The sequence below is a fragment of the Falco rusticolus genome, chromosome 3, assembly GCF_015220075.1.
Source record: "Falco rusticolus isolate bFalRus1 chromosome 3, bFalRus1.pri, whole genome shotgun sequence".
Taxonomy (NCBI): domain Eukaryota; kingdom Metazoa; phylum Chordata; class Aves; order Falconiformes; family Falconidae; genus Falco; species Falco rusticolus.
The window spans coordinates 103,880,659-103,893,352 of record NC_051189.1 but is presented as its reverse complement, the minus strand read 5'-3'; the positions used below and the strand labels follow the sequence as shown (position 1 = coordinate 103,893,352).

At 54.9% G+C, this 12,694-nt stretch overlaps 1 protein-coding gene across 1 annotated transcript in view; it reads right to left on the bottom strand.

The window, feature by feature from the left end:
- SAMD11 (sterile alpha motif domain containing 11) overlaps positions 1-12,694 on the bottom strand; it is a 128,016-nt gene that overhangs the window by 7,757 nt on the left and 107,565 nt on the right. The window contains 4 exon segments of the mRNA XM_037380763.1: positions 931-1,055; positions 8,301-9,004; positions 9,271-9,349; positions 9,743-9,858. Of these exon segments, the coding sequence (XP_037236660.1) occupies positions 931-1,055; positions 8,301-9,004; positions 9,271-9,349; positions 9,743-9,858 (1,024 nt within the window).

The following is a 12,694-nucleotide window of genomic DNA, read 5'->3' as shown; positions in this document are numbered from 1 at the left end:
GATGGACGTTTCAACTCTGCTATAATGAGCTTAAAAATCACAAGTCACTATCGCTCTACAGCAGGGGTCCTCAAACTTTTTAACCAGGGGGCCGGCACGCGGATGCAGTGGCAGGCCGTCATCTGCGGCTGCTTGGTTTCCCCCCCAGCCCCCAGCGGGGGGGGGTGTCTGTAAATACCGAGGGCGGATTGAGGACCCTGGGGGGCCGTATCCGGCCCACGGGCCGTAATTTGAGGACCCCTGCTCTACAGTGTAAGCATGGAGGTTACTTTGACACTTGTGCAGCCAGGGTCTCTCGCAACCCCCCTCTGTCCCCACAGCGCTCTGTGTGCAGCAAGAGAACGCAGCACCTTCTGCCAGGCTGGCTGGTACCACAAGCTGCCCACCCCGATGCAGGGACTATGTGACAGCCCGTCCCTCGGTACAGCCACTCCACACAAAGCCACCACTATGCCCACCTCTGCCACAGAACACAGGACAGCTTCTAAAAGCATGAGCTGGACAGGGAGAGACAGTGACACTAAGTCACTAACCACGATCAACCCTGCCACTCGAATGCTCACTCCTGACTTTGCCCCTGCTCCTATCCTCTCCTGCTGTACTCGCTGCTTATTGCCGTCCATCCGCGACGCCCGTCACACACCTTCTCAGGGTCTTTGCTGGCAGCAAGTAGCTATTTAGCAATCCAGGAGAAAAAAAAACAAAAAGCCCCTGCAGGGCTCTAAGATACACCTTTGGTTTATATTGCGGTGGGCTGGGCAGTCCTGGGTTAACGGCTGGACTTGGTGACCTTAAAGATCTTTTCCAACCTAAATGATTCTCCTGGGAGGGACACTGCAAGTCAAATAGGCACAGACAGGAGGGAGAGAACAGGGGCTCGCAGGGAGGATGCTCCTCCCATGATGTTCTTGAGGCTGTTAAGAGATTTACCTGAGTGTACTCGGTGCAGCCAGACAAGCTGGACACAAAGCTGCATACATCCTCCACCGTCCATTTGCTGATGTCTTCCAGCGCAGGGCTTTCCTCACCATCCAGAAACAGACCTCCCATGGTGCCTGGATTGTTTGGAGTTGGGGGAGGGTAAGAAGCAGGGGAGGAGAAAGAAACATAAATCATTAAAATCCCACACAGACAACAACTAGCCTGCAATCTGAATATTTTTCTCTAGCCACACATTCATCTTTAATGACCTGTCAATTAAAGCACTGGGCAGGGTCAATTCATAGGCCTCTTCCTCCTGGAGGTCCCCAGCTTAGAAAGGGGGGCAGGGGAAAGGAAAAATCCTAGCTAATGCATTTCATGTGTTTAACGTTCTTCAGCTGTGGGGAAGAAATTGGGGGAGGGGAGAGAAAAGAAAAACCCTGAAGGAGTGTTTCTCCACATGCACCGCAAAGCGGAAAACTCTGACTGCCCTGTGGGTTTCTTTCCCTCAACCCTTCTCCTGGCTACGTGCTCCGAATGGTAACAGTCCCCGATGCCTCTCCCTGGTGGCCCACTGCCTTGCCGGAGCGCGAATCACTGGAGAACATCTTGCTCTTTCAAAGCGTTCATTTTCAATCCACCCCAGCCTGAAACATCCATCGGATCGGTCTGCCCCAACACAGCCACCGTCTCGGAGCGCGCTGCCCTCTGCTCCGCCACAGGAGCTGGGCATCTCTCCTGGCCAAGCATCTGACGGGTGATGGGATGACCCCTGCCAGCCCCTGCGACACTCCAAAGACAGCACAGCTCGGTTCAAGCTGATATGTCAATTCTCCGAAACGCAACAGCGGTTCAGGTCCCAGCCCTGTCAGCAGAGACGAAGGTGATGGGTTCCAAAAGGGTGGAAGAGAGCCCCCCCACCCCTGTGCTGCCCGTGCCTGACAGCACAGGACGTGCACACGGGGAGAAAGCTGGGCTGGAGCCAAGAGGAGCCGGAAGAGAGGCACAGAGAATAAGAACAGCGAGAGAAATGCCAGCCAGGTATCGACTGCAGCATGTAAAAGGAAAAAATGCAGAAACAAGTAATGAAGAAACCTAGTTCCAGAAACCACCACTTCGGGGGTGGGAAGGCACCATCAGCCTGTGGAACTCACTGCTGCATGATGCCATTTACACCGCAACCCGGAGGACATTTATAGGGATGCGAACATCCATGATTATAGTGGGTAGAGAAAGAGTTTATGAGGGGCTACACTATTACACTTCAGGGCGTGAAGCAAGAAATTACCAGAAAAAAATGTTTCTCCCAGGGGTCTATCATGACAGAATTATCGGTCCTGCAGGCTTAAGGTGCTTCCCTGAGGTGTGTGATCAGCACCATGGACGCAACCCCTGGCTTCGACTCCTTTGCTCTGGCCACAGCAGGTCAGAGAGCACTTCTGCAAACAGTGACAAGGTAAAGCGGGACGCAACAGAGTCATGGCAGGGAGCACGAGCCGGGAGAACGAGGAGTGGCCGGTTCCCTGGGGGAACGCACCAGTTCAGAGGCAAGAGGCACAGAAAGAGCCAACAGCAAAGCCGCCAGCACAGTCCAGGGTAACGGGAAAAGGACAGGATTTACAGAGGAAGTCATCATGCCAATAAGATGCATGTAAAACACCAGCAGTCTGCGCAAGAAGCGGTCAGATGCTGTGTAACCATTTCCACCACATTTCCGCTCCCTACTTCCTGCTTCCCGGCCCAGCCTCGTCCTCCGCGCCGCACCACGTGCCCTCCCACCGCCCCACCGAAGCGAGACAGCAACGGCTGCTGCAACCGAAACTGCACCCCCCGCCCAGCACTGAGCGGGTGACGGGCACCCCCCGGTGCAGCGCCAGCGCCACCAGCCCCGGGCCCGCCACAGCTCCACATGCCCCCGGCAGATGGGGACACGTCTGCATCTCTCACATGCACAGCCAGGGCAAACAGATGGGCACCAGCCCCAGGGCCAGAGCACCTTGGCTGGAGCTGTGGGGAGAGCCAGGAGGCCTGCCACCTCTGCCAGCTCTACCTGTCCTTCTGGAGCAGGGATGGGGCTGTCCCTCTCTCTCCCCACACCTCGGTGACTCAGACATGTCCCTGCAGGCCTCTCTGCTGAGCGCTTCTTACCAGCCCGGGACCCTCAGCGTGCTTGCCTTGCTGTGGGCAGCAATCAGACATTTTGCACCTCCTTCATATCCTTCATCTCTACCGCAATCTTTCCTTCGTGCAGGCACAGGGCTCGCAAGGTGCTCTGCTTGCTGCTCCCCAGGACAGCTCTGCCTGGCTGGGACTTGCCGAGTATGGGGAGCTCGTTGCCCCTCACCTCGCCACCCTCCATCCCCCTGGAGGCCAGGCAGCCCCTTGCTCACTTCACACCCCTTCTTTTTCCAGCTATAAAAAGCTTCAAAGACTTCTGTGTGTCTGATAACAGTTGCAGAGAAAACCATCGGCTGTCGTGCAAGCCTGGCGTCTGTCAGCACGGGAGGTGGAGGCAGAGGCCATGGCCAAAGAGCCAGCGAGCACTTTCCTCCCCCTCGCCACCCCCACCTACCAGACAGACAGATGGACACGAGCCCTCATTCCCCTTCCTATTGCATTCCATTTTGCAGGAGACAAACACACAGCTGCTTATGTTAAAATTCACAAAATACTCAAATGGCTCAGGGCTCCTTTTCCTTTTCTGCCATTTTGGGGGAGGGTTTTTCTTTCTCTGGGTGGGGGTAATTCTCCTTCTCCTTTTTGGAAGAGTGGCTGCAGCTTGGTAAACAGAGGAAGTGAAACTGAACTCAGTTATTCCAGGCACAGTCAATGCTTGGGCGAGACACCTCCATCTGCAGCCAGAGCAAGCGTCTCTGAGGGGATCTGACTGTAACAGCCAACTGCTTTAAAATTAGGTACTTCCTTATTCCAAAAGCAAGCCAAGGATTGAGTTGCAGCAACACAGTGCTTGGGAATGAACTCCCCAGTCACTAGCCAGCCAGACCCATCCTCAGGGTTTAACTTCAGCCGGCACAGGGAGAGGCTGGTGAGTCCCTGCCAGGCACACGCTGCCCTTCGCCAGGTCCCCACCGCTGTGGGCAGAGATTTAGCCCAGATGCTGCATTCACAACTGGCAGGGATGAGGGGGAAAGTGTAAGGCTTCCCTACAGTCCCTCTCCTGCACACGTGCTTGTGATCCCGGAACCACACTGAGTGTGGGATTATTTGCGGGGTTACAGACATTGCCAGCGGAGCTGGAGTAGCAACTGCTTCTCCTACAGAAGCCTTTCTCTGTGGTTTTCCCTCCTTTGTCTTGTCGTGCCCCCAGAAGAAAGGAAGGGAGAGGTCAAGATGCACACAGATGCACACACAGTAACCTGCTGTGTCCAAGACTGAGTGCAAGACAGGCCTGCTGTATGGGAACAAGAAATATTTTCCACATACCCACACACAGACAAATGCAATACAGCCAAAATATTTATCTCAGAGAGTTTGTTTTCCCTTCCCATTTATAACAGGGAAACAGGGACTGACTGATGGAAATATTCTTGGGAGGGGGAAGGTAAATACCAATACTTCGGGTTCCGGCCACAGAACTTAAAAGCTAGAGGGTGGAAACCTATTTTGACTGAAGTTAGTGGCAAAACACTCCCATTCCCTGCAGAGAAGCCCAAAACCTCATGATGACTGCGGAACAGCTCAGCCCTGGTAGCTCCAAAGACTCGGTCGCCATTCTGGGTCCTCAGCACCCTTGATGTCAAGGTTGTGGAGCCTGGTATTCAGGTGTCCCCCCTGCCCTTTTGCTCCCAGCCGTCTGAAGTCACCAGATGCAGGAATACTGGCAGGAAGGACTGCTGCAGGATGACACAGCAGCCGACCACAGTGGTCCCTCTGGCCTCAGTGTGTATCTAATTTGCAACTAGTACAGGTCCAGCCCTCAGCACACTGCACGCAGTCACCGGCCCTTTCCAATTTTAACATCCCTAAAGCAGAAGGGTTCCTGTCCTTCCTCCTGTCCCTCCTCAGGAAGATACATCACCGTCTGCTCCATCTCTGTGGATGGCTGCACCCACTCACCACTGCTCTGGCAGTCTGGAGAATGATAATAAATAGGTGCCAAGTGGCTAGAAGGGAGGCACCTTCTATTATAATAATGACATGTCACTGGATCCTGCTGGACTGCGAGGATGCATAAAGGGCAGCATCTATTCCCTGCCAGGCCTCCTCTGTCTTGCTCTATGATAAATGACGGTCCGAGAGACTGGTAATGGATTACAGAGCATTTCACCAGATGGGGCCCCGCGTGTAAGAACTGAAAAGAATCCATCGTCCCAGGCCAGTGTCTTGTAGACAGGTGTCCACGTAAAAGCCCTCACCACCCATGCCGCAACCCATTTATAATTTCCCTCCCTCCTCCTGATATCCAGCTGCTTCAGAAGAGAAGCCAAACGCTGAACAGGTCAGGGAGAGCAACCCTTCTGGTCAGCACAGTGCGGGAAACCTCTGCTGCAAATCCGGCAGCCAGGCTGCAATAGGGTTGCCTCTGCCGCACGGAGACGGGTGAGTTTTTGCTCCTGGTATCACAGGAGACAATTCAGGTGCCAACTGGGAGACCAGTGCACAAAGCAAACCCACTTGAAACTCAGCCCACCTATGGGTTTAATCAGTTTTGCTACCTCTCTCTAACCCCTTCCCCATTCCACCCTGTGCACGCACTCCCACTCCTTCTCACACACCAGAGAGGGCTTGGGTCATGGAGTGGCACTGGAAGGCTTGCGTTAATTGCTCTCCAGACTACAGATCAATAGAAGGATTTTAGCCTCCTGCACACTCCATCCTTCACCTTTTCCAAAGGACGGGGCTGGAGGAGGGCGGTGGGAGGAGGAGGGGAGCAAGGCTGCTGAAACCTTGACAAGATGAGGTCATCGAGCAGCCGCCAGATCCCCAGAAGGCAGCTCAGGGAATCGACCAAGCTCTGGCTGCCTCATCGATATTCTTCCCAGTGGGGACAGAAAACGGCTCTGTGCCTCCAAAGGAGGAGCCTCCCGGTGCTGGAAGACCAGAGGAACTGCCTGAAACGCAGCAGTCATTTTCAGCCAGCCACTTCCCTCCTCTCCTCCCTCTGGCTCTTCCTCTCGGCCTGCCACGTTACCTGCCTTGTTCAGGTCGTTACTTTATAACGACAGCCTCCAGCATACAGCACAACATAGTGACCATCCGGGCCAAAGGAGCAGTCCCTGTGCAAAAAGGGGTTACGGAAATTATCTGGCACCAGGGGAGAGGTGGGTGCAGTTCTGCCTGTCTGTAGGTGCTTTGTGTTCCCCGAACCGAAGCAACACATTTTTCATTGACACACCTTACCCCAGCACACCCCACGATCCCCGCAGCATTTGGATCAATATAGCTCTCAATATTTCAGTTGCTGAACTCCCAGCCCCCCTACCAGCCTGCTGTGCTGCACCGAACAAGATGCCCTGCCTTCCGAAGAGAAGAGAGAGAGCTTCTGCCATGGAGTTGTACAGTGCCAAGCAAAACGGGGCCTAAACTCTGTGCTGCTTTCCCTCAAACAGGCAATATTAACAGCCGCGACAGCATGTGAAGCTAGCCAAAAGCAAAACTGCCCTCAGGAAAAGACCTACAGCCCTGGAACAGGCTCCACAAATCACAAGTGCTCGAAAACTGGGCAGTGAAACACAGCCCTGATCTCTGCCGAGGCCTCAAGACACGATCGTGATATAAATTCGAAGTGATAATAATAAATGGCCTATTACAGTAACTCACGGATTGCTGGGGGAGGGAGGAAACCCATCTACAGTCCTGGCCTCCCTGCAGAGCCTCACACAAGTCATGAGCACCACAGAGCCGTGTGTTTCCCTTTTTAATGGCCAGGAGAAAAAGGCTCCTGTGAGGAAGCCTCAGCAGCCCAAGGCAGCAAGAATATTTATCATGTTGGCCACCTGCCTGTCATAGAAAAATCGCTTCCTCCTTCCTGGTTGGAAGGCAGCTCTAATGAGTGATGGGCAGCCGCATTCACAACCGCAGCAGCTCTTTGCATAGAAAACAGGCAGCCTCAGCGACCCACATGCCATGCCTCCCCCCCCCCCTCGCCCCGTTCTCCCTCTTCTGTGTGGCAGGAGGTCCCACCTCCTGCTAATTGCTCAGCCAAGTAATTAGCTGAGGCAGATTTTGGCTCTGGGCTATGCTGGCAGTGCTGCCAACCTGCTCCCCACTGGAGACCCCTGGGCAGACCAGCTACCGGGGTCTGAAGCCCCACTTTGTACCACCTGTACTCACTGCTCCCTTCCAGCTCCAGCTGTGCCTGCCTCTGCCCCTCTCCACAGCCCAAGGGACTGCGCCGCTGAGGACCAGAGAGCTGGCAAGGACCTCCCTGCCTGCCTGCCGTACCCAACAAGCACCAATGCAGCTACAGCAGTGCCTGTGAGACTGAGAAACACCCCACGGGCAGGGGAAAGAGCCCACCTACCTCTGCCCGGGGAAAGGGGCACAGCAGCGGTAACTCCGACACCCCCAAGGGCATAGGGCAGCCAAGATCTACAAGTCACTGCCGGGGGACTCTGACACCCCATCCCAAAGGTGCTGTCTCACATGCTACCCTGGAAACGTGCCAGACAGGACACTCAGCAGGCAGGAAAACGCTGCAGCCTTAATCCTTCACTTCCCCCGCCGCAAGCCACGGCAATGCACAGAGGGAGAGACGAGCATGTGGGAACCAGCCAGGCACCCTCCAGCCCCGCACGTCCCCAGTGCTGTCCACACCTCTCCCTGCAGAACAGCCTCTGCCTTGCTCCCAGCCTGCGGCCTCTGCCCACACAGCGCAGATCCACGTCACCCCGGCAAGCTCTCCTTTGGTTCTTTGTCCTGCTGTACCCGGGTGTTTCTCTCCAACCTGGGCCCTCCGGTCCCTACTCCTCGGCAATCGCATGAGCACAGCCCAACAGTCTTTACAGCCTTTCAGGCCACCCTCCCTGAGACAATGCTTCTGGCCCTTCACTTGTAGGGCAGCACCTTGCAGCCATCAATAATTTTTGTTGCCTCCCCCTGAAGCCCTCCATTATTTACTGGTGTCTGTCCTGAAACATGGCTTCCAAAGAAGGCCCAAGCATCTGCAAGATCCCGTAGTCCATCACATTGAGATCTCACATGCTCAGGATTCGCTTTGTCCCTGCTGGCCCTCTTTATGACCCTTGATTTGCTTCATTGCAAATGGGTCCGTACTAATTGAAAGAAGGTGCTTGGTTCCCTGCAGAGAAAAAAGAGCTGCAACCACACTGCAGAACAAGAAGGGGGAAGCATCCCACTTCTGGCATGCTGCAAAACCTGTCGCTGCTCCAGCCAGTAACTCAGCAACAGGCACTCACCTGCATGGAAGTACGGGCTCATCGTGTAAGGGAATCCGAAGGGCAGTGGCTGAGGTGGTGGGATGGAGGCTGGCGGGAGATATTTCACCTCGTTTTTGTTGATGCCTGGTCCAAGCAAATGGCTGGGGGACTCAGCACTCGAGGAGCTGCAGGGGACATTTTGGACAGCAGCCGTTTCACCCAGCTCCTTGGCCCCTTCACAGACTTTGCCCGTCTCTTTGCACTCCTTAAGCTCAGTAGCCGAGCTGCTGCTCTCAGCCTTCAGGCTCTCCGGCTTCTCATCGCTCACATCCGCATCACTCTCAGAGTCCTTCATCTCCTCATCATTACAGTCCGGTGCCCCGTCCCGCACCCGGGGCTCTGCCAGCTCCTTGGCCTCACTCAGCCCCTGCGGCTCAGCGCGGTGGTGTGCCGACTTACGGCTGCCCCGCCGGGGCTGCTCCTTGGGCGGCGTGGCACTGTTGGGGACACTGGGGTTGAGCGACAGCAGGGGAGTGTTATTGTGCCGCAGCACCAGCATGGCATTCCTCCGGGAGAGCTCCTCCCGCAGCGGGTGGCCCTCAGGGATGTCGTGCACATTGCGCAGGGCCGGGTGGTCTGGGGGCAAACCGGGATGCAGGCTCAGCGGGTCACCAGCCAGTAGCCTTTGCCTGTGGAGATTCTCCAGCTCCTTCTGGCGGATGATCTCAGCTGACATCTCCAACCTAAATTGGGAGAGGCAGAGAGGGAACGTCAGGGAGGAGGGCTCCGAGTGACGTGCTAACACCCCGCCATGCCGAACCTGAGCTTGCAGGACCATGGTGTCACCTCCACACCCACGCCTTGTTTCCACTAGTCTCACCTGGGCACCACTCTGTCACCTGGGCACATCTCACCCCGCACAGCACCCCACGTTGCTCTGCCTGCTGCTAGGAAAGGTAAGGAAAACCCCAACCCCAGCCCAGGCAGGCTAGCCCTCTACACTCTTTACCTTGCCAGGTTTTGCTTTCGTAGCATCTCTTGCTGCCGTGCGAACATCTCTGCTTGTGCTGGCTGCAGGAACCCGTAACCTGGGGACAGGGATAACAGTGCCAAGGGGTTATTAATCTCAGCATTGACTCTTGGGTAACTCAGGGTCGGCTCCCCAGAGGGCTAACTGAGCAGGAAAGGGCAAGCGGGAGCTGCCTTTCTGTTCTAGGGCCCATTTATGCCCTCGCTCCCAAGGCAGTGCAGCCTGCTGCTCAAAACATGGGACCAGGAGGGCTGCTGGGGATTAAAAGAGAGAGCAGAACAAGGCAACCTGCTCCTATCACTGCAAAACCAAGGGTGAAGTCAGCACAACAGTAACAGGGAAACACAGAAATCATGTCTGGGCTGTGAGGCTACAGGACGGTTTGTCACAGCCTGCGCCTTCCCTCTACCCGCTTCCCCTGGCTGACCGCCAGCATTTCGTACGCACTCACCTGGTGTCTGGCACAGAGCCGAAGGCACCCCAAGGAAAGGAGGTCTCAAGTGGGGCCCCAGGGCAATATGGGGTGCATTCTGGGGTGAAAGCAGAGGCGGTGGGTGGGATATCTCCCTGCAGAAATCAGAAAATAAATCCATGTTGAAAACCCGGAGGCTCCATCCACAGCGCCCAGGGGGCCCAGGCTCGGGAAGAACATCCTTTCTGCAGGTGACCTGCATTCTGTGCCAGAGGCTGTTCTGAGATAGGAAGATACATATTCACCCACATGCAAAACTTTTAAAAGGGAGATAGAAAAAGAAGCAGAACCAGAAGGGGAAGAAAGCAGCCAGGACTCCGTAGGTCCCACATACTTCCCACCTTGACACGTCTGCTTCTGTGGCCTTCCAGCTGTGCTGTTCAAAGGGGTTTTGGCTGCCCAGGGATAGCAAAAGCAAGGCTGAAGATGCTACACCTGCCTGTCCCCTTGGCAAGCTTGGGTTTCTATCTCAACTACCTTACAAGTGGAAAGGCATTCTGTATTTTGGGAACTGAAGTGTGGGTCCACGAAGACTGAAAGGCGTGACTGACTGGTACACCTCACAAAAAATCACCATCCTAGCTGGAAAAAGGGGTGATTTTTAATTCTGGATGGAAAAGCTGTAAGAGAGGCAGAGGAAGACGCAGACAGGCAAGACTGGGAGAGGGATGTGAGCAGGAAATGCCACAGGGTCAGTGGAAGGGAATACGACTGGTGAAGGAGCGGGTGATGGTGGCCAGAATGGGTAGAGCAGATGTAAGGTGGCAAGTAAACTGGAAGAGGCAGGTTTGAGGGGTGGGGAAGAGGATGATGCCTGGAAGCAAGGCAGGCAGCACTTGCTTGTTGCGGGGAGGTGCGTGGGGGAAGCAAATGAAAAAATTAAGACAGAAAAAAAAAAAAAAAAAGGGCAGGAAGGGAATAAGAGCCAAGGTCTCTTCCATTAGTCAAATCTGTCCTGGGAGCCTGCAACCAAATCTCTGCTTTCCGGCTGCACGTCTCTTAATTCCTTTTGATGGCCACTTACAACATTATTACCTTCACCAGGGCATCTAGAGGCAAAGCCAAGTGCTGTGCCGTTTATTTTCATTTTACAATATCTCCCTATAAAATCTGCTTCAGGAGAGACTAGAGGGCAAGAGAAAGGGAGCAAGGAGGTGCATGTGACTTTGCAAAAACCAGACCATACGCACAACCATGCTCCCCCTTTCAGTGCGGGGATGCCATGCCAAGTGTGGGATAATGTGACAATCCTAGCCATCCATGCCCCCACCCCACACAGTCGGGGATGGATTACTACCATGGCTCATGGAAAGCCAGTCAGGGACTCTCTGTGGATGAGGTGGGCAAGGAAAGGATTCCTGTCCTTTCCCTAGATCTTCCCAGCGCGGTTTTATCCTCATTCTGTGCAACTGCCACTACAAAACACTGCCACACACTGACCCACAGCACAGAACAGGCTGACTCCCCTCCGAAATTCCTCCTTCTCCCTAGCCCTTGCCCATGTGCCTGTCTCTGCCTCCCCCCTTCCCGTCTGCCTCTGCTCCCCTTCTCCCCTTCCCCTGGCTCCCTCCGTCTCTGCTTTCCTCCTCCTTCCTCCCCTAGCTCTCCTCTAAACTAATTGCACAGCTCGCTGTGTCTGGAGGAGAGCCACAGATCGATCCGTCGCTGTTGAAATGTTAATGCTAATCGTATAACCGCTCCGCCAGCACCTCGCACTTCAGTGGCAGCTCCAATTAATCTCAGGTAACGCAGCGCGTGACCTTCGGCTCAGAGCCGGGGCAGCAGCCAAGCGATGCTTATGTAATTACACCATGAAGTGTGTAATCACCTGCCCTAATCCCCGAGGCCTCACAATTAGCCGAGGCCTCGGTCGCTGGGCTGCCAAGTGCTTTGCCACCCCGGACAGCCTGCAGATGAATAACGGACAATTAAAGCGGCATGACGGGGGCTAGGAGGTGTCCGTTCGATCGTAATTAGCTGTAATCATGGGGAGACGAGCCTGGCAGACGTGCTGTTCGTTTTATAAGAAGCAATTTAGGAAATCAAGTTGCTTTTAACCATTCCGCAGCCAGGCAAACTGTGACCATGCCCTCCGTGCCCTTTACATATGCAGAAGAGGGGACCCTGTCCGAGAGGTGACAATGCGCAGAAGCCCCAGGTGCAGGCAGCACACAGCTCAGAAGGAAATGCTAAAAACAAAGAGAGCTTCTTGATTTCAGCCAAGACGCCACAATCTGTGCCCAGGAGGCTTGGTGTCGTGTCCGATGGGGATCAGGACTGGGCACTGGGAAACAGAAGGCTCTCCCTTTGGTGGCAGCCCAGTGTTCATCAGAGGGCATTTTTATGCTTTAATTTTGCACTACAGGGCCTAACTTTGATCCCTAAGGAATTCACATCTGCTCAAGACTCTGCAGTTCATTCCCTCTGTCCTCTCACCAGAGCTGTGCGGCTTCCCTGCCTTTCAGGGCCAGGGATGAACTCATAGTTTGCAGTGGTCAGTAAGCGGTGCCGGGGGGGCAGGGGGCGGCAGGACAAAGCAGTCACTGCGGGACCCGATCACATTGCCGGGCACGTGGCTGAGCACGGCACCTGCAGTGGCTCGGGAAGGGGCTGGAGGTAGTTGGAAAAAGGGCTGTAAGAAACGCATCAGGAGCAACTTTGAACGTGAGAGGTCAGTCACTGCTTATGTTACACAAGCAAAACACACTGGGGATGAGTCCAAAGGTTTAGAAAATTCAGGGAGACGTTTACACCTGCTGTCATCATGCCTGCCCGACACAGTGGACCACATGGAGACCCCAGAGCTGTTCTCTCAGCAACACTGGAGCTCTCCACCAAACACGCGCATAGGGCAAAGCTGCTGGCTGAGGCCAGATAACCAGGACCAGCCCAAGGTCCCGTGACTGACACCGTCACACCCCTGGAGCCTGT